General features: G+C 45.2%; 1 protein-coding gene and 1 long non-coding RNA gene across 5 annotated transcripts in view; one reads left to right on the top strand and one right to left on the bottom strand.

Annotated features, from left to right (window-relative positions):
- Nucleotides 1-11,292, bottom strand: part of PPM1K (protein phosphatase, Mg2+/Mn2+ dependent 1K) — a 33,567-nt gene extending 22,275 nt beyond the window's left edge. For 3 of the 4 annotated variants that reach the window (XR_012651504.1, XM_075034904.1, XM_075034884.1), the window contains exons 1-3: nucleotides 11,181-11,292; nucleotides 7,279-7,806; nucleotides 6,616-6,716 (exon numbers count right to left, since the gene is read on the bottom strand). Coding sequence is in view for 3 of the 4 variants with exons in the window: in XM_075034904.1 (XP_074891005.1) it covers nucleotides 6,616-6,716; nucleotides 7,279-7,718 (541 nt within the window). In the remaining variant the exon portion in view is untranslated. The remainder of the gene's footprint in view (nucleotides 1-6,615; nucleotides 6,717-7,278; nucleotides 7,807-11,180) is intronic. The other variant, XM_075034891.1, reaches the window with a different exon arrangement.
- Nucleotides 11,293-12,094: 802 nt separating this feature from the next.
- Nucleotides 12,095-20,228, top strand: LOC142034166 (uncharacterized). Its single transcript, XR_012651505.1, has 4 exons — nucleotides 12,095-12,199; nucleotides 12,353-12,407; nucleotides 14,211-14,347; nucleotides 18,272-20,228. It is a non-coding gene; the product is annotated as an uncharacterized LOC142034166 (long non-coding RNA).
- Nucleotides 20,229-21,975: the final 1,747 nt, after the last annotated feature.

The following is a 21,975-nucleotide window of genomic DNA, read 5'->3' on the forward strand; positions in this document are numbered from 1 at the left end:
AACTGGTGCAAGTAAATTTAACGGCTTCTCATTTCAATTTCTACAATGCTCTGGAAAAAAAAAGAAGTGCTTGAAAAGGAGAAATGTGAATCTGCCTATTTCAGAAAAAAATCTGCAGTTTTATCTGCAGTGAAGGAAATGCCAGAACTGTCCAGCTTTCCTTTTTTGTTTGCTTTTTGAAAGGAGCTGTCCCATTTTACAGTTAGTATCTTCCCTTCCTGCAAATTATACAAAGGTAACCCAGTGAGAGGTGCCTGGAAAGCAGTAACTCCTGCTGACTTGAGCTATTACAGTAAAACGTCTGGCCAGGACAAGCTATTGCCTGGAACCCATTTGCATTCACAGCCAATGCAAATCCCCTTGAAAGGCCCTCTGTAGGTCTCCTGCATTCTGGGATTTTCCAGTTTTTCCAGGTTTTAAAAGCAAGCCAATTCAAGAGGAGTTTTGGGCTAATTTAGGAATGACAATCCCCAGTTACAATCCTGTTTTCACGTGACTAAGAGTTAACGATCTTTCCACCACCACTTCTGCAGAGCTCAGCTACAACTATATGCACTCCTACCTCTGGCCCTGCAGCCCTGACCCCAGGGAGGCAGGATGGATCTGAGACAGGACTGAGCATTTGAGCCCAAGGAATGCCAGCCAGCCCCATCTCTGACCAGCTGCCAGCAAACTACATGCAGTGTTACTGCGGTAACAGAAGCGCAAGTGCTCTGGGATCTCGGCAATCTCTCTCCCCAACCCTGCAAGGTCTCAGCACCCCGTAAGTAAAACAGGGTTGGGAGTATATTGAAGTGCACAAAGCCCTGAAAGATGCATTGAGCCTTGTTGTGCAGCAAAAGCAGTGAGTTGATGAATACAAGAAAACTCACAAAACAGTCTAAGCTTGTGTTATTATTTAAAACAGGTATTATTACTGCAGTGAGGACTTGGTTTAGCTATACACTTAACCAATGTGTCAGTCATGAACACCGACCATGGTGACCTAGGTCAAACCTCGGACTATGTTACGGCTGCCATGCAGGCTACTATACTCGAAACTTTAGATGCTGGTAGCTGCTGACTATTCAGGTAAGCACTGACATCCTGTTTCTACTTTGAAGCAAGGACTAGTCCAGCGCAGGCTCACTTTGAGACACGTTATGAAAGTAAGATGCTAACAAGTACCAGTGCAATTAGAAATTTTAGTAGAACCAGTAAAATACCTGTTTTAGCCAACAGTTAAAAGAAGTGAAATGAAGAACCTACGTAAATCTACCTTTTTATTTCACAGAAAATACATTTTATTTAGACGTTAAAATTAATGCAGAACCGCCACTACTCTCCCATTTCATTCCTTGGTTTTGGAACTATGCTGACAAACATAAGCAGTTTCTGAAAAAGTTAAGATCCACAGTCTTGAATTCATAAATGACTGGAAACATTTGGACATTCAGGTGAATCTGCATCTTTCAAGTGCAAACTCTCAAAGAGCTGCTGTCACAAAATCAAGGGATGGTGCTAAAGAACAAGTCAAGATATTATCCAGAATTGTAGCAATGGTCACAGTGACTTGAGATTAATATGCATTTATTAGTTAAATAGCACTCCTAGAAAAATAAATGCTGCTCACACTCTCTTCCTTGGAACCAGTTCATGATCTGGGTAGGGGTCCAAGAACATGGATGTAGCTAGACTGCAAGCATTATGTGATTTCTAGCACAGCTCAAAAACACAGGAATGATGATGGGATAACATTTCTAATGCTTTACTACAACTGCTACTAGGTTATTTAATAATATCAAAATATGTTGCATCAGCATATATATTGGTTTTAACAATTAAAGAGTTTATTTTGTTTTCCTAACAATATCACTATAAAACTAAGATCTTTCAATAGGTTCTTAACACTCACTGGACAACTTCTACTGCAAGTCATGTCAACTAATGTGACAAAGAGGATGTGGGAACCTTCCAGTAGTCCAGGCTAGGAACCGCCGGACTCCTTCACCTGGGACAAAATTAAGCAGATCTCTCTTTCCACTGAAGCCCAGCATATAGTGTCCAGGGCCTCCAGTTCTAGAGCTGCTGACCAGGTACAGTGTCTGCCACAAATAACACGCACACAGAGGCAAATAGGAAATTCACCCAGGGACTTTGTTCAAACAAAATAAACCTGCAACACTGGAGATGAAAGAATAAGAGCTGCAGAACTGGGGTCACTCTTGGTTTTGCCTGCACTTTCTTTTGCAGGTTGTATAGGAAGTACTTTGAGGTTTACATATGCATCTTTGCATCTTTGGCCACGGATAAATCAGCCTTGGTATTTCTGGGGAATTGCCACCATTCTCACCTTCTTGCTAAAACGGTGTGACAAAACCACTTTAAATTCAGCCAAAATAAAAGCTACACACCCCCCCCCCCCCCCCACGCCATGGAGGTAAGTAACCAACCAACAAATCAACTAAAGAATTTTATCAGTGCTAGAGGGTCAGCTGCCTTATATATGGCAAGACTGGCCACTCAGAAGAACATCTTCAGTACAGAATATGGCCCAATCTGTTTCCTCAAGGTAATTTATTTATTTTTTTTTATATATTTTTATATATTACACAAAAATGGGGAGTTTAAACCGGTGCCAAATAAAATGGGGCCATCTTAAAGGCACTGAATAGAAGTATATGAATTGTTCTGACCCACGGCAAAATAGGCATAATAAACACTCCTTTAATATTGTAATTAGTATCTTCTAACTTCATTAGATAATAATCAGGGCCCTTGGATAAAAAGGCTGCCTTTGTAATGTCGGCAGATTTATGAAATGTTTAAGTACAATTTCTGCAGCTCTCCCTTTTCCTCAGTGTTGCAGGTTAACATATTCAAAGAAAGAAAATTCATATGTTTGAATGGTAACTTAAAAAAAAAAACAAAACCAAAACCCACTACTTTTTAAATTTAGATATTTTAAATAACTTTTGCTGTTTGCTCAGCATAGTAAGCTTCCAGAAGTGCCTTTCAAACACAGATATATCAGTTAATACCTGGCTATGTTTTACTAAGGTGGCTATTCCAGAAGTGAGTGGCCAATGTGATTGGAGTTGGATGCACTGAACGTGGAAGTCAATGGAAAGACTCCATGTTGTTTTCTCTGAGTAGTGGATCTCAGTGAACAGAAGCAGTAGCAGTACCTTCTAGGACCGCACTAGGCCAGGAGAGGGTTTGTCTTACATTTCTCCAGAGAGGTGCTCAAATTTCCTCAAGCACATGATTCACTTCCTTATTTCTGTCCTTGCTGAGCAAAGCTATTCAGCCTTCACATTTCAGTTTTTACGGCTGGTCAAAAATATCAGAAAATTCTGTCCATCTGTGTCAACAGTTGTCCCGTGGATAATAACATGTTTGTTGGGCATGAGTTTCCTTTACTGTGTCCTATACCTAAGTTCAGCAGTGATTTAAAAGTGACTGGATATATTTAAATGCATGGAAGTGAATGAAAATGCGTTTTTGAAGAGATACCAAACACCATGCTTCAGAGCTCAGGCATATCTCTAAGCTATTAATTATTAGAAAGGATTTAGGTGGAGGACAAATTATCCCAGATCTGCCTACAGCAAGTTTCTTATGCTTTTGTGTGAAACAACAGGTACAGATACTGGACCAGTCTCCAGAGGGCCAGTACAGCACTCCAACAGTACTAGTGAACTGCACACCAGACACAGTAGCAGTACCTGGAACTCATACGCATACTTTTTTTTTTATCGGAAGCTCACAGAAACTATTATGCTATGTATTTTCCACCTATAATTTCAAATATTCTGTAGTTGTAAAGTGACCTACAAAGGGCTGTGCCCTTAAAAACATAGCTAGCTGCTCCAACAAGGCACATCTCTAGTCCTGTTAAATTTGTGCCATTACATGAGGTTTTTACCCCTTAAATAGTACTATAAACAATGCATCAAACAATATCCATGCAATTTTGGCTACAGGGATTTGTCTCAGGACTTATGTTACTTCAAACACCCAGGCACACATTTTCAAAGCTGGTTGTATGTTAGTAGGGCAAAAACCTGAACATCCTGAACGTGCACTGGTTTTTTTGCAGACACAGTGAAAGGAGCAAACCCTGGCAGGGTTATCTACTGAACAAGACTAAGCTATCATTTTCCACTTCATCAGCTATGGCCAGGTTTCAAAAGGAGGTCAGTCTTGGGGAACGTCCAGTGTATCCCAGATACCCAATGTTACACAACCAGCCACCATTTTCAAGATACTTTAGCAAGAGTTTTGACTGTCACATCTAGAATAGCCACAATTAATCAGAAATTTTGCTGGCAAACTGAATCAGTTTGGAAGTAGGCTTCTAGCAAGGATACATGCCAAGCATTGAAATTTTATGTAACTTTCAAAACAGCAGCAACAACAAAAATAACAACACCAAGCAGTCAACATAGTATTGAATTATTCTAACAACAAATATGCAAAAAGTTTAATTTGTTCAGAAATCCCTTTGCACCTTGTTACTCCACTCTGCCTTATATCTTGATTTTCAGCTGGGCAACCAGTCAAGAGCAGAGAGCTGGGCACTTTTGGATCCCACTGGCTCCTGCAAGAGCTTGCAGGTGCCTAGCCTACCTGAGAAACACTGAGTGCTTGCCAGAGTGTGGGCCCTGTGGATGTCTGACAACACTTTTGCCCTCTATTTTGCTTGACTTCATGCTTTTTAATGAAGAGGGTTTGTCCAGTATCTTGGTAACTGTTACGTAAATTTGCTGGCATTTGCATTATATTTCATTAAGCAGCACCAGTTAGTTAAATGATATGAAAAAAATCCTATATGCGGTTCCAAAGTGCTCAGCTTGCTGCACAACTTGTCTGTCAAATATTGTGTCACACAGTTCCGTAAGTCTCATGTACGAAATGTTATAATCGGAAACCGTTTGCAGAATAGCAGAATAATATGCCAAGTACAGTTCCCAATCCTTCTCCTCAGGGAGCTGCTCTGACACTTAACAGAGGTCACTTCAATGAGCCAAACCAAGAGCTGTCCTACTAACAAGGGGCGGGGAGGGGGACAAATATAACAGATCTTCATGTTAGTGAAAATGAAAGGTCCTGATCCAGGAAAGCACATAAGCCTGTATTCAGATGTTTTCTTGAATGCGGGCTTTTAAGAGAACAATTTTCAAGGAGGCTCTTGGATGAAAAGCACATCTGTTCTACTGATGTGTCTCTCATGAGCTCAGTTAAAATTTACCGCGTAGGTCAAAAGTGACTCTGGACTTTTTTACCATATCTTTTTTTTTAAAGGCTTTCGATATTAAAAAAAAAAGGGGGGGATATAATGGGGAAATGAGCTTTATAGATTTAATCTCCCTTTTTTAAGGACTGCATTTCAGGACTTAAGACTTTTTTCCTGATACCTTAGCTTGTATCAGGTAGGAGGAAAGGTGTGTATCCCTCATAGTGCTGCAACAGTCAGGCTACCTGTTCTGCAAGGAAATATTTGAGTCTACCTAGATTTATCTAGCAGTTAAAGTGCAGTAAGCCACTCCATTACTTGATTGTATTCATTCATTTCTTAAGAAAAGTAGCTTGAGAATACAGTATCACTTCAGTCCCTAGAGGGCTTGTTCGTTTCAAGTCCTTCTGGGAGAGAATACATTTACAGTTTTTGTTCTTCTGAAACTACCTCAGTCATTTTGCCATCACCTGCACCAGCAATGGGACAGGTTTTTGTTGTTTTTTGTTTTTTTTTAATTGGGTTTGGTTTGTTGGGGTTTTTTTTATAAGATTGGCCAAACCGACTCTTAAAATTCTATCTCATGGCTGAGGAAACTCCTGTGACAAAACTGGGATGGGGACCTCTATCTCCTTCCCAATTTACTCTCCATAATCTCTATAACCTCGAGTTGCTGGAACTGGAACTTCAGATGTACTTAGTCGCTAGACAGGTATACAAGAACTTGATTAACAGCCAGAACTACTGAGTCTAAAAGGGCTGGTGCTAACTTTACCACAGCCAACCTCGTTTTCCTCTTCACTGCTTTTTTCCCTTTCATGCTCCGCTACTCCTGTGATTCTGTTTGTGCAGGAGCAGTTATCAATTGTATTAATTTTGGCTTACGCTCCTCCTCAGGTGCAGCAGCCAAGTTAGAAAGGGGAACTTTTGACACTGTTGCTTTTAACGCATAGGAATAACAGCTTTAAAAAAAAAAACAAACAACAAACCACAAACAAACAAAAACCCAAAACAAAACCAAACCACCAAAAACCCCAAACCACCACCCCCCCCAGGTTTCTTGCACAATGAAGTTAGGCTCCTTGCTTATCTAAATAGCTCTTTGCTAACTTGACACTTTCCTTGACAGAATCATGTTAAGAGGAATTCATTGATGATTATGCTAACATTCAGACTAATAACTCCCCCAGTAAATTTGACTGAGACTTTTTACAGCTTTTTCATTTTAAGGAGGTAAAGCACAACTGTTTCATTTGCCATAAGTGATCAGAGCAAAATCCTATGTTAAATAAAACAGTTTTCAAGTATTTTTCTGGACATTTCACTAAAAAACAACTGAGCAAATAAGAAAAACCTTATTCTCCACACTCATACAAGTAGAATATTTTTTTACCTACCATCAGCAGACAGATGAGCATGCCTTTCATATGCTTTGTTTATTTCTAGAAAAGCTTTGTTCAAAACATTTTCCAAGTTCTCCTCCTCAGCAAGAAATTCTCTGGAAACAAACAAGCAAACAAAAAAAATTAAACTTCTTTCCAAGAAATACACATCTTGATCAATCTCTTCCATAGCCTTATCTCCTCCCTGCATGCATTGAATAATGCTGGATTTCAGTGAAAAGGCAATATGATTTTACTAATGACCTGCACTGGCAGCATAATCCTGTAATTCTGCAAATAGAATTCCTCTTCCAAGACCCAGGGATGTGACACAGAGATACAGAAGAGTGTAAGCAAGCCATAGGTCAGCGATCACAGTGACCCCATCTGAAAACAGTCAATTCTGTGTTCCCAGTCCTTTCCTGGAAGGTGGGTACAATCGTATTTTCCTCTCTCGTCTTTGCCAGCTTGCCTCAATGGGGCAGGCACCATACAGAATAGGCGTGTCTGTCGTAATGGACTGTTCCAGTCCAGTGTTCCTGCTGTCCCGTTGGGCTAGGTGGCTATATAATCTAGGAGGATTAGTGACAATGTATGACCCACCGGTTCCCTTTCAGTCCTAAGGAAGGAATCTTTACTGTAATTCATTTGATACACATTCACCTGATGCACACTTACTTAATATATTTTTCCATGTACTTATCACAGAAGTCTGCTGCTGCTGCCCCGCCATGTCCATCATATACTGCAAAGTATAGGATATCCTCTGTCAGCTGAGCATAATCAAACCGGTCTTCATTTTCCTTACGCTTCCCAATATGGCTAGCGCAGCCCACGTTGGCCAGGCTGACTTTTGGAATTGGCTTCCCATATTTTATGCTTGGTGGGAGGAGAATAGGTTCGTCAATGCGATTGTCCCAGATGCCAAAGGTGTCCCATGTGGTAGGTCGCCCGCTCCCGTCTGGATCAAAGCGGGAAGCACGGCGCTCAGAGGTGGAGCTGTAGCAGGTGGCTGTCGGACGCTTCTCGTCTTGCAAGAGGCGGGACGTCAGCACGGCTCTCCTTCTTACTTGATACCCTCCGTTTCGTACCAAATTAATTAAAGTAGCTGTTGACATAACTTGTCTTCACAGAGATTCGTAGGAATAAAAGATCAGGAAGAAAAGATATGCAGCTGCTGGAATGTCTTCGAGAACAAAAAGAAAACTGATCAGGAAACAAGAAGCACAGGAAGAGGAATTTTCAGTTACATCATTCAGGAAACAATGTCACCCTCGGAGCCCGCTAATCATGCATAGTACAGCACTGCCTAGAAGAAACTACAGAGCCATCTGCATGACTCACTGAGAAACAATCCTACACAGACCAGACCACATCAAATTGGGAGTACTGCAGATATATCAAGGCAAGGCATTTCTGCTGGCCACCTGCATAGTGATATCCTGAATTTTCAAAGGTTGAAGAAGTTGTGATGGAGCAAATGAGAGTGGTGACTTTGCTCCATGTCAGCTAAAATATAAATATGTGAAAATATGAGGTAAGGTCATGAAAATGAGCATGTTCAATGCATGCTCTCCAAACAACTGCTGAAACATTTGCACTGTGGCTCCCAGGGGGAAAGGTGGGAGAAATGTATTTGCTTCGATTTTAAAGAGTTTTTTCATCTGCACATGATATTTGGTTCTGTCACATTTATTGAGGACTTGAACAATACTTTTCAACACAGACCTGTGAAATGAATTGTGATTTTCTTAGGCAGTCTAAGAACGACCACTAAGAGTGTATCCATGGACATACACAATTGCACACACAAACGTCCCCACAAAAAAAAACCATGCAGCTCTTTGCTGTTTTGTCTGGCCTGAAGTTCTCTGTCACCTAGCCATAAACTGAGCTCCCTTGGCTAACACTGGCAAGCAAGATCTTTTACTGGCTTCTCAGATCTCTTTTCCAGCCCAGATAAAGTAAACACACCGCTTGGCTCAGCACAGATAAAAATTCACTACTGATGATTCACCTAGCATGATGAAAAATGTAGAAAGCTTGGCTTATTTAACCTTTTGTAGAGTAATGCCCAACTTGATGAAAATCCAATAGGCTGGGATGCAGTCTGTAGTAAGCTCATGCTGTTACACCAGAGTAATTTGAACTGGACCATTAGATCACTGTAACTAACCACACTAAATTTTAAGTGAGGGATTTCTAACTTGATTGCTCAAAGTTTGCTGAGACCAAAATTATGAGTGAAAGGTATTATATGCCATAATAAAGGGATTAACAGTGAATGCCAAAAAAAAAGACAGCAGGGTGGTCTGACATAATCAAGCAGCAAAGAGCAATACATGTACCCCAGAGACGCTGTAATTCTGGGCTGGAGTGCCTTGCCATTGTACTTTCCCCATGCCAATCATAATTGCATCTGTAGATCTGAAATATTTGTTAAAACTACATTTTAAATTACTAAACAAAATCTGGGTGCTTGCAAAAACACACAGTCAAAGGTAACTTACTAAGTGGCTGCTTCAGTAGACAATGGCTGTGACATGAGCTTTCTGGAGGCTGCCATTAAACTTATTCTTCACAGCTCAAAGAATGTTGCTTTAGAAGCTCTTGGTTTACCTTTCATGCAATTCTTAGATGAAGAAAGGTTTCTTTACTTAGCACTTAGTGAGTAACTGTCAACTTGGCAAAAGGCCGAACGTGCTGGGCATCACTGTTGTTGCACCAGATGAATGTGGGCTAGGCCACCAGGTGAGTGGAACCAAACACTTGAAATTTTAATATTTTCCATTTTATTGTGGGGTGACAGCAACATCACACCCTTATTTCAGTATACTTAGAGGTATTTAAAAACAGATTTACTTTCTTGAGTTGCTTTTTCTTTTCTGTTACCCTCAACTCATAACAACAGTATGTTAGCTTCCTTCTGTGAAACACAGCATGACCAAATTGAAAGCCTGCCAATTATCAAAACCCACACTTGGTTTCACTTCTGTCAGCTTGAAAGGAGGACATGAAATGTTAGCTATATTTAGATTTCCTGGTATCCACAGCATGAATCAGAGGATTAATCCAAAATCCCAAGCTAATCAATGCGTTTGTTCCCTATCAAATTCAATTCTCAAAAGGCCTTTTTTTCCAGGCAAGTATAAATACTGACAATGGTTTTGCTTTTCAAGTGTCTCTGTAAGTCAGGAGTAGGAACCTGATCTTTAGTTTCTGTGATCTAAATAGTTATGCTTTCAGTTGGATATAAAACAGTCTGTGCTTTCCTAACTGATACGTTTGCAAACAGAGGGCAAGCCTATCTGGGCAAAACAAGGCCGAGTTCTTTAAAAGGGGACACTGGTGTTAAAGCCAAAGTCCAAGATGGACAGTTGTCAATGGAAATCTGTTTTGAGGTGCTCCATCTGATCGTGTTAATCTGTACACATTTAACTTAAAGAAATAGTTGCTGCAGACAGACACGGAAATACAAAGCTTAAAGCGAACAAAGTGAACGATTAAACTGTAGTTCAACATGCATTGTGCCCCTATTACAGGCTGGCTGCTTCTTGGCAGATGGAAATTTTCCAGACCGCGAGAAGAAAAGGGGAAAAAAAAGAAACCCGGAAGAAAGAGAAGGCATGCCTGCAGCCCCAGGGGATTCAACGTATTTAAAAAGAAATCCAAAACTCTTGCCTTGCATGCTTTCCAAACCCCACAGCTGTGGGCCGTACTGTATGCTTCTGTACCTTAAGCTCGTCTTTAAAAAGAGGGGTTTTTAAATGTGTGACAAAATAATCTCACCCCCTGCCTGGACAGCAAACTGCGCAGACGGCAGCAATTTAAAGAGGTTTCTGCTGCCGATTTACGAATTTCTACACGACCGACCGACTGGGCTAGGACGGGTTTATTCTACGCCTACAAAAGCCGTGCAGCTACGCTGGGCAGCGCCCTTCGAGCCTCTGAGGAAAAACCGCTGCGACCGGCACCGATCCCTCCTCGCAAGCCCCTCCACGATGGCAGAGGCGTCTCTGCTGCAGTCTTCTCCCCCCCGGCCGCGGTGAGGGGGTCGGCAGAGCGACCGGGCAGGCCGCCGGCCGCCCCTCACGGCTCCTCTGCCGCCTTCCTGCCCCACCGGCGCGCGGCCTAACGGCGAGAGCGCGCGCGGGGGGACCCAGGCCCGGCCGCCGCCCCTCCCCGGAGACCGACGGTGTCCGTTGGTTTCCTCCCTCCCGCCCGCCGTTCCCTCCGCAGCTGGGCTGCCGGCCTTCCCCCGCCGAGGCTCCGGGGGCTGCACCTGCCGCCGCCGCCGGTGGAAGGGACCGGTGTCGGTAAGCGGGAGCGGAGCACGCCTCCTCCCCAGGGCAGGCTCGCTGCCCCCGCCCCGCGGCCCGGCCCCCCAGCCGCCGCCCGGAGCCCTGCGCGCCCATCCCGCTCCCCTCGCCGCAACGGGCGAGCGGGGAGAGAAGTTTCTGAGCCCTGGATCCCCACCCCGCTCCCCCTCACCCCAGGCCCCGGGCAGACTGGGCCGTGAAGGGGCCCCGGCAACTAAACGTCGCCTCGGGGGACCAGTCCGAGGGCGCGGCGGCCCCTACCTGCCTCCGCGCCCGGAGAGCCGGCGGCGGCGAGCTGCGCCCCAGCGGTTCGAGAGCGCCGCTTCCCCCGACCAAAGCCGCCGAGCCGCGGGGCCCCGCTGCCGCCCGCTGCCTTTTCCCCCGGCCCCGCCCCGCCGACCGGTCGGAGCCCGCCGGGCCAATCGGGCGGCGGCGGGGGCCGTCCCGCCGCAGCCCTGCCCCCCCCGCCGTCCCCAATGGCGGCCGCCGCGGCGGCCGAGCCTCCCCCCCCGCCCCCGCCCCGCCCCGCCGTTGGCCGTTGGCCGTTGGCCGTTGGCCGTGAGGGGACAGCCGCCAGGGGCCCGGGGGGGCGGCGCCGGGCGCAGCAGGGGAGGCCGGCAGCCGGCGGGCCGGGGGAGAGCGAGGCCCTGAGGCGGCTCTTGCCGGGGGTGCTGTGGCGGCCCCGCGCCTGCCTTCTCGCCGTGCCTTTCCAGCGGAGGCGGCTCTTGTCTGCCTCCTCCCCCTCGCAGGGGCGAGGGACCGGAGGAGGAGGAGGAGGAGGAGGGAGACGGAGACCGATATGGCCGTGGCCGAGGCGAAGGCGCCGGCTAGGCGGCAAGGCCGACTGCAAGGACAGGCAGGCGGTGTCTGCAGCTACGGCCCATGGGCTTCTCAAGAGGGCCTTAGAAAAAAAGTGTTCATGTTGTTCAGGAAAAATACGGCAATAGATTTAACGTACAGTTGAGCGTGCTGCTCCGAGGCGGCTGTTTCTATGAAAAAAGCCCTGCCGCCTCCTTCTTGTTTGACCCGTGTCCAAATGGCAGTTTAAAGAGATCATTTGCGTGGCGCTGTGCTACTGACACAGTCTTTGACCTTTGACGCAATTTGGCAAATCAGATGACTCTAATTACAAAAGCCTTTGAAACACACCTTCCCATTGACCTCTTGCTGTCCACTAGAGACAAGAGTACTTGAAAACAGAAACCTGAAAAGTGCGGGCGATGTAGTTTCCATAGGAGCTTAAAGAGCTCACTGTCAAGTTTATCCCAGATATTTGTGAGGTAAGGAAGTTGGGGGGGTTGGTTTGTTTAAATTTCAAGAGTATTATCTCCTCTAACCTTTCTTTGTGATTGACGTTACCTTATAAAAAGCCCTGTAAAATGGGATACTGGACCTGTACGTTTACAGACTGATGATTTCAGTTTCCCAACTAGGGACTTTACAAAGGCACCAATATTTCAGGAAACCAAGTTCTCCGGTCTCCTGACTGTGAGTACAGATTCTTAAAAACTTGGACCTATGTATCCACATCTAGTGCTGTTATTAGGTGGCATCCTTTATCTGTCAAACCTGCCATTAATATTTATTATCCGCTGCAATGTCATCTTTACTGTGTTCCAAGCAAAGCTTGATGTCAGCTGCCTCCCTTTTGTATTCAGTAGGGGACAGCTAAGCAGTCCTAGTGCCCACAGCACAATGTGCCTTGACTGCAAAATCCATTGGCTTCTGGCCAGAAAAGCACCAAGAAAACCCCTCAGAGCTCTCACTGGACGGGTCTACTTGTAGGAGAAGGGGTTAGGTAGGTAAGCATGGTAGCACCTACCAGATTGTTCTGGTTTCCAGATGTGTGGTGTCCCACTCAGCATTTAGAATGGAATTTGACCCTGTGAGTCTTTTGGGGATAGCAATGCTGTCATCTGTCACTGCAGGTTGTTCCCTGGTTCCTGTTTGTCCTCAGTGAGACAAAGGAAAAACAATGCTCCGTGGAAACCAGCTCCCCTGGCATGAGGTAAAGAGCGGCAGTTCCCCTGAGCAGAAGTGATCCATACAGAATTGTATCCAAACTAGCCCAGTGATTTATTGAGAATGAAAACTGTACGTTACCCTGTAAACCAGGTACTGCTGTTCACCGAGCAGTACCAGCAGGGGCTTCCCAGAAGTGTCAGGAACCTCTATGCTATTAGGCACAAGTGCTGAGAGGCAATTTCTGCCCTAGATAGTTTGCAGTGAAGGCCAGCATGGAAATTATAAATGTTTCATGATGAGCCTTTATGTGCAGTGGAACTGCTCTTATATTTACAGGGTTTTGGAAAGTAAGTGCAAGGCAGCTGAAGAGGCCACAGCAGGAATTCGAGGTGGCAGGAGAAAAGAGGCAGCAGGCGTAAGAAGAGCTTTGTGAGAAGGCAGCAGGCTTGAAGATGAGGCCAGGGCACAACGGCAAGGATCCACAGGGGAATAGGTGGGGGAGCAGGGCAGGGGGGATAGGCCACGGTGCAGCACTTGGTACTTTGAGGGGCCTCTGACCGCACTTGGAGGACAGGAGGCAAAAAAATTCACAAACAGGAAGGGCAAGTACTTGTACTATGAAACATTTGTTTTCGACTACAAACAGTTAATTTGGACTTTCCCCTTGCATTTTTTTTCCCTAAAGGATGAGTTAAATTTTCTAGATTCCAGCTCTCCTAACAAGGAATTTTGGCTCCTGCAATATTATTTTTCTTGCTCTTTTCTGTCTCACTGCCTCTGGTTTTGCTTCTCCATCATGTTCCTGACCTTTCCCTCTCCTGCTGCCCGTTCTGCTTTATTTTGTTCTCCTTTTCCTTCACAATTTGCATTTTTTTTTCTCATTATTTCTGTCCTGCTACCTATTTTCCCTTTTTTACTCATTGTTCTTTCCTGCATGCTTCCATCTTCGGATTCTAAAACCTTAATTGACTGTCTCATGTGACTGGAAAACAAACCAAACTACCCGGGGCAGGGAGAGATCGGCTGCCAGTGTGCTAGCATGCTGTCCTGCCCACTGTTGTAACTGGACACACAGCAGCTGTGATTCTTGGGTGGGTGGAAAAGAAATGTCCATTGTAATCTCCATGTATTAGATCTCAGATCAAGCTAGAAATGCAGAGCAAACTGGTTCTGAACACGCTGCTTTTATTAGCAGCACGACGTGCTCTGCAATGCCTGACATTACAAGTGGAAAAAGTTACTTTTTCACCATGCTTCCTATCCTCTGAAGTGAAGATTTGTTCCCTATGGTACACTCCTAGCTAATTATCTCTCTGTACTCTCTAGGTTTGCTAGCAGATCAGAAGAGACCAGAAAACATCCCATGGGTGTGGTGAAGCCATCCTTTTAACACTGACCTTCAAATAATTGGCAACAGCTATCATTTTTCATGGCACACTTCAAAGGCAGCCCTTCAAAATCAGGTGAGCTAATGTGGGAAAGGCATGCATGGCTGCTCTCAGACCCTAAATGCGCCGAGAAGCTCCACAGGCTCTACCCCTGCCGTGGGCATTTGGCTGCCTGCGCTCATGGCCAGCCCTGGCACAGCATGGCTGTCAACACCGACCTTGGTGCTGGGAAAGGAGCTGCAGGAAACCTTATCGAAGATCTCTGTCCCTTGGCTCAGGAACCAAATTTAAGCCCAGGCCCTTGCCTGAACTATGCTGTAGGCATGCCTGTGCCTGGCCATGTACCTCACTGATCCTGGGCTTCCCTGGCTAATGTAACTTCCTGGCTTGACCTCAGACCCGTCTTGTCTCTATGGTCAGGCTTGGTGGTCCTTGGACCATGGCTGACCCCTGTTGCTGTCACCAGCTGGCCTGGAACTCCTTGTTCGGGTGCCCTGAGGCTGTCAGTGAGGTCCCTGCCTGCCTCACCATCACCCTTATCCGCAGCCTGCCCACCCTGGTGGAGCAGCCATGCTTCTCCTTGCTGAAAAGGACTGCACACAGTCCTCGGGGTGTGGGTGAAAAGCAGCTTCCTTCTTCCAGGGAAATGCGCTTTTTGGCACTCCTTCCAGGTATTGCCCTTGCATAAATAATAATAGTGTTAACATTGAAACATGACTAAGAAAGCTAATAAGCGTTCTGAGTAGAAACAAGAAACAGAAAAGTGAAACCGTATTATTTTTGGCACTGTTCAAATGATGCACAATGGCTAATTCACAAACTCATCCTCTATATTTTTATGGGTGATGTGACTTCCCTTGTGTGCTTAGACTTTAGGATATGATAGTCTCATTTCCTCTTGTTACCTTACTCAAGAAGTTTCTGTCTCATTTGGCACCCATGACTTACACAGAGACAGAAGGCATTCTGAAACAGGACGGTTATTGTGCAACTTGAGCAGATTCACAGGAGCACCCAGATCAAACTGCTCACTCTAAACCAGTTCTCTTTCATAGGAAAGACAGGAGTCAGCTGCACATCTGTTGCCACAGGACTCCTCTCAATTCAGATGACATGGCGTGCTTCTGTCCCAGTAAAGATGGAAAATAAACTCCTGTATCTAAACACTGTACACTTTCTGGGACAGTCAGATCAAAAGCATGCCTAGAGGATTAGCTGTAGTCATTAAAACAAAAGTCAGGTTTCTGTACTTAGTGATCCCAGTTGTGGTGGGTTAATCTTGGCTGGCCACCAGGTACCTACCAAGTTGCTCTATCACTTCCCCTCCTCAGTGAGCAGTGTGTTTTCAACACTACTCTAGCTACAAATACAAAGCACAGCACCATGAGGGCTACTATGGGGAAAGTTAACTACATCCCAGCCAGACTCAGTATACCATGTTTTCTGAAAATAAAAAAAAATGGTAGTTTTGTTTATCCTGAAACTTTAAATGGCTTTTGAGTATTCAGGCAGTTTATCTGGGAACAGAAAAAAGGCTTTTCCTGAGCTTTTTATGCCCCTAGTGAAGAATCTGTCCTCTTAAATGCAGGAAAAAGTGAGCTAGAAGAGAATGTTCCTAGCCCTCCACATTGTGCCTTTGGCATTCTCCATTTACAGCATTTTAGCTGTGCAAATTGAATTTGTCCTTGAACTTGAACCATTGTGAAGTATTGTAAGTTAGAAGTTGTGATACTTCAAAACATTAGGATGTCAGACGTGGTAACTTTGTATTAGAAATACGTAGCTGAAAAATCTGATCTCTGGAATGGCTGCGCAGTAGCACAGCTGATTTTGTTTCAGTGACGTGACTTCAGTTTTACAAAGATAATATCCCAGATCAGAATTCAGTCATCTGTCTGCTGAGAGGAACCACAAGCATATTTCTATCTTAATGATTAAAGAATATTCCTAATGACCTTTGAAGAGCTGTTGTAATGTGACAGCAGGAAATTATTCTGGCTTTTGAGTATGTGGCAAATATTTTAAAGCAGGCTTTTAAGTGGTTTCTCTAGCAACCACTCTTCATTAGAGATCAACCCACGCTATTAAGTATCACGCTGTGTTCAGATCAGCTTTGCAATATTAAAGACACTTGTTTAATACACTGCCAGGTCATGCACAGTTCCTTGCTGTCCAACAGCCAGGGGAGCATAGAGGGAAGCTTGCTGCCTGCCAGACTTTTTTCCAGACATGCAAGGACACACCTCTTGGTGGTGAGCTAGCATAGGTGCCCCGATGGGTGGAGGAGCTGGCCCTGCTCACTATTGGCTGCTCTTTCATCCAGCAACTGTGAGGAATGGGGGGGTTTATTTCTCATTCATCTACCTCTCCGCCCCCTGCCCCAAGAAAATAGTAGTGACTTGTGATTCCCTTTTAAAGAGGTATCAAGCACAGCTCTTAACTGAGCACAGCTCATATTCTTTTTTTTGGTCTTTTATCTCAAGTGTCTGGGGCATCAGATAATTTATCCTTCGATCCCATATTCAGTGTTTATGATCAACAGGAATGTAAAGCCATTAGCAGGGTTAATGGTGGAGAACTGGGGAGGTGTCATTAATATAAAGAAGCACCTCTTCTGCTCTCCTCCAAAGCTTTACAGTTATTTATTTATTCTGATTTGGGTTGCCTTCCCTACTTGCTATGGACATCTGGGGTTTAAGGCAGCTTTAGCAGAACTGACCTGAGAATCTTAAAGTACTGCTCAGGGGAGATGTGTTTAACAGTGATCCTAATGGAGGGCATTCACCTGGCATTTGTCATCAGCCCTGTGAGAGCCTGATCAGATGCCCCAGCAGTGCTGGGGTCTCTGGGGGCAGACTTCTTTCTGTTTCTGGCTGGAAGGTCAGAGCTTGTTCCTGCAACCATAGAATAAGAAGGAGTAAGGGTCATTTTCTCCTGATGCCTTCTCACTTTATGCCTTTGTTATCTTGGGACTTGGTTGCTGCAAAGCCTCTGTGTGAGGCTTCTCTCTAAAATAGTTCAGAGGCACAGAGGCAGACCTAGCGTAGCACGTGAAAACTGCCTGCTATGCCCTCAGTGCATACAGTGCTGAATACGGCAAGTTCTTTCACTCTATCCTGGCACCCAGGAGGTCTGGGTTTCTGTGTGCAGTGGGAAGTGCCAAGTCCTGCCAATAGACTCCTAAATGAATTAAGCAGGGTGTTGCCTTGAGAGACAGGCAGCTTCTCTGGCTTCTGTGCCTGAGCTAAAATTGGAGCAAGTATTCAAGAGGGAAAAAGACGGACTGCCAGTGCCCATGTCTCTGACAGTCATGGCACTGTTGGTCTGAAATAGCCTGTTGACCTTCAGTGCTGGGCTGTGGTGGCCTTTTTTGGGTGACTTAGAAAATAGGCTGGTAAAGTGAGGTAATCCCTGGCAAGCATCCTTTAAGAGTATTCTGATACTTGTGTTTCTTTAGGTAAGTCTGCTCTGTAGGAATATCTTGCTTGGCCATGCTTTTCTTTCTGTAACTCTCAGGAGAAAGGCTTTTATAGAACTTACACAGAAAAAGAGAGTGCTTTTTGACAGTGGTTGCTACTTTGTATTTGTGGTTTTGAAGGCAGAAATCAGCAGAAATTTCTGAAGGTAGAAATCATGCAGAAGTCAGCTTCAGCTCATGTGTTACCCAGTCTATGGCATTATTGTACTTAATAGCAGTTTTTATTTCCTGTTGATGGTGTACTCCTCTTTGCTTAGTTGTTGTTAATACAACCACTGCCTGCTATTATGGAAAGGGTTACTACTTCTTTCTAAGAGCAAATAAGAATAGGATAATAGGCATTCAGTGTTATAAATCCATGCCTCTTCTGTAAGACAAAAACTGAGGCAATACTCAAGTTAAAATGTGTGTTTGTAAAAAACCAAAAAGCACAGGGCCCACATGCAAAATGAAATCCTGTAGCATCATTTTGTAATATAGATGATTCCATGAAATCTTGTGTTTACAAGTGAACCTGTCAGCTTGTAGGGTCTGACCCAAAGCATACGGAAACTTCTGAGAATCCTCATGCTGACTTAGCGCGGACTGCATCGGGTCCACAGGAAAATGAATGTGTTCAAAATCACGTCCAGCACTGAATGAAAGCTTCAGCAGTGTGTAATCTTTTGTTTGTTTTTGGCATGAGAGCACCATGTCGAAGTACCGTGTGTAAGCAACATACTGCTGCGTTCAATGTGTGATCTTTGCCTACGTTGCCATCTACCTTCTGTATGGGCCTGTTACAGTTAGTGGGAATCGGGTGCAGCGTAGTTGCTGGGATTCTGCACTTGCAGATTCTCTGCTGCTGACATCTTCTGCCATTTTTTGTTATTTTAAAACTCAGATCAGTTTAGTGCATGAATCAGATTATTATCCCTGGGGGACAAGGTGGATGGTAGGGACAAACAGCTAGATGCACATGGAGTAAGGATGCTGAGAACAACCACAACTGAGTCTACTGCTGAGAGACTACGGGGAATTGCACTTTTTACTGGTTGAGGTAAGATGCAGAAACTGGTTTTGTCAGTTCAGTTGCAATAACAAGCTCTTTCTCTAGGATATCAGAGGTGTGAAGCATCAACTTAAAGCTTTTTCAGTGAGATGACCCAAGCCTGTGGCTGAGTCCTCGCTTTACTTCATAGTCATGGCTTTATCGTCACTTCTCATCTGCAAAGCAGGGGCAAGCAGGCTTCTCAGTGTCAGTGGGAGCATTTTAAGGGTGATCACAGGAGCAGTTGTGATGAGTTCAGCAAAGGCTGGACTAGCTCCTGGGCTAGCTGTCGAGGAGGGTACAGGTCCATGAGCAGTGTAAGGCTGAGCAGCCAGCTCGTTACTGCATCGCATGTAACTCCCTATATTGTCAGCGTTGTGCATAGCCGATGTGAAGCTTTGTGGAAATGTGAGGGCACCTTTCTTGCCACTGTTGGTTTCCTTTAAGAATGAGGAGGATTACAGGAGTGCCCTCCCTAAAGTGTACAGCTGTATTGGGTTTGCATGGCAAGGTTTTGGTAGTGGGGGGGCACAGGGCTGGCTTCTGTGAGAAGCTGCTAGAAGCTTCCCCTGTGTCAGACAGAGCCAATGCCAGCCGGCTCCAAGACAGACCCACTGCTGGCCAAGGCCAAGCCCATCAGTGACAGTGGTAGTGCCTCTGTGACAACATATTTAAGAAGGGGGACACCCCCCCCCTGCTGAGCAACAGAAACTGCAGCCGGAGAGAGGAGTGAGAATATGTGAGAGAAACAGCCCTGCAGACACCAAGGTCAGTGAAGAAGGAGGGGGAGGAGGTGCTCCAGGAGCTGGAGCAGAGATTCCCCTGCAGCCCGTGAGGAAGACCATGGTGAGGCAGGCTGTGCCCCAGCAGCCCATGGAAGTCCACAGTGGAGCAGATATCCACCTGCAGCCCGGGTAAGACCACACGCTGAAGCAGGTGGATGCCCAAAGGAGGCTGTGACCCCATGGGAACCCCGTGCTGGAGCAGGCTCCTGGCAGGACCTGTGGACCCATCGAGAGAGGAGCCCACAGTAGAGCAGGTTTGCTGGCAGGACTTGTGACCGCACGGGGGACCCACACTGGAGCAGTTTGTGAAGAACAGCAGCCTGTGGGAAAGACTCACATTGGAAAAGTTTGTGGAGGACTGTCTCCCATGGGAGGGACCCCACGCTGGAGCAGGGGAAGATTGTGAGGAGTCCTCCCCCTGAGGAGGAAGGAGCAGCAGAAACAGCTTGTGATGAACTAACTGCAACCCCCATTCCCTGTCCCCCTGTGCTGCTGGGGGGCATTCATTATTTACGTTTGTCTTCTGGAGCAACTGCTATGTGTATTGAAGCCCTGCTTCCTGGGAAGTGGCCAGACATCACTTGCTGATGGGAAGTAGGGAATAAAATCTTTTGTTTTCCTTTGCTTTTGTGTGCAACCTTTGCTTTTGCTTTATTAAACTGTCCTTATCTTGACCCATGAGCCTTTTGGTATATTTTCTCTCCCTGGGCCAGTTGAGGGGAATGATAGAGTGGCTTTGGTGGGCACCTGGCATCCAACCATTGTCAACCCACCACGGTCCTTTTTGGCATCCAATGTGGAGCATGAAGAATTCGAGATAAGGATAGTAATTGGGAGAGGTAACAGGCAAAACATGGACTGAACGCAGCTAGAGAGCGAAGAGCAGAGTGATTGTGGGGAATTTATGTTGTTCTAATTGTGGTGAAGGGACTAGGGGTGGATTGTGTGTAAATTCTGGGCACCTGGCATCCAGCCAGGGTCAACCCACCAGAGCTGCCTGGAGCACCATTTGTGCTGATCCTTCCCTGGTGCCCACTAACACGAAATTGTCCCAGCCTTCTCCAGCTGCAGCCAGACAGACAACCCCTTCCTGTTAGAAAGGCATAGTGTCACTTGGAAAAAACTTACAAAAAGGAGCTGCTGTCATCCTGATGGATGGCAGTGAGCAGGCATTAGCTTGGGATTTATTCCGACTGGGCTTCTGTGCAGTGCCAAAGACAATGGTCTTCCAAGTCTTCAAGGTGTTACAGTAATTGAAGTAGTAAGTAATAATGATTGTTTATGGGCAAAAAAATCCCTGAAAATGTTTTGAAGCTGGAAGGATTTGCTGATGGGAAGTCCAAATCATCAAGCCCCATGCAGTTAGTTACTTTTCTATGGAAGCATTTCCCCATTTTCAGAAGATCAGTTTCATCTTCAAAAATGCATCTTCAGCTTCAGGTTCAAATCCTCCACTGATGCAAGAGAGCACACAGCTCAGCTGAAATCAACAGGACTCCATCCCCTTACCTCAGCAGTAAATTAATCCTGCTTCTGCCTTTTCATGTAATCTCTTCAGCACAAAGAAACAAATTATATTGTCAACATTTGAAGGAAAAGGTCTGTTTAGTTTTCAGGGTAACACAATACAGGGAGAGGGAGAGAATATCTGCATTTAGCTTTGTTCAAGGAGTGGAGATGCCATGCTTACACTGTTAAATGTCAGACTGTGCTTACTCTGCTTGCTTCTATTCACCTGAGCAGGATTAACTATCTAGCATGATATTTAGAAATATTATTTGAATATTTTCAAGACCAAGTGGAGGGTAATTCAGAAGACAGTTTTGAAAACAGTTGCACATATGACAGTAAATATTGATGAAAACAAAAATGAAGAATGGCTCCTTAATTCTTGGCTCTACTGTGACAAGAGGTGGCAGAGCTTGCCTGTTTTTTTGCATCTAGCTAAGGGAATGCTAATCCTGATTCAGTCTGTCACCTATTGTTTTCTAAATCTGGGCAAGCCTGGCCCAGATGTAGTCTTGGGTGAATAACGAAATGCCAGAGGTTATTCAATCGACTGGGAAAAGCTGGGTAAACAGAAGTGTTCCCTCGTGGGTTCTCACAAGTCCTAACTCCACAAACCTTGGGTCTTTGCTCCTTGTGAGCTGTTTGGCCTGTTCTGTCTCTGCCTTCCAGGTGAGTCATTTTGTGCAGTTGCATCTGCGTGTGATTATGTTCTTTCTCGCATTCGGGGTTTCAGGTTGCCCCCCAGCCTGTATTTAAGATCTCCTCTTTTTCTACACTACCATGAAACAACTGTTTTTCTAATATGGCTTCATCCATGTATTGAAATAAGCAAAAACATGTTTATGCTTGGTGCCACAAATAAGAAAATGCATGCATGGGTCAGCCTACATTCAGGTAAGAT

This window comes from Buteo buteo, chromosome 1 (genome assembly GCF_964188355.1).
Source record: "Buteo buteo chromosome 1, bButBut1.hap1.1, whole genome shotgun sequence".
In the NCBI taxonomy this organism is placed as follows: Eukaryota; Metazoa; Chordata; class Aves; order Accipitriformes; family Accipitridae; genus Buteo; species Buteo buteo.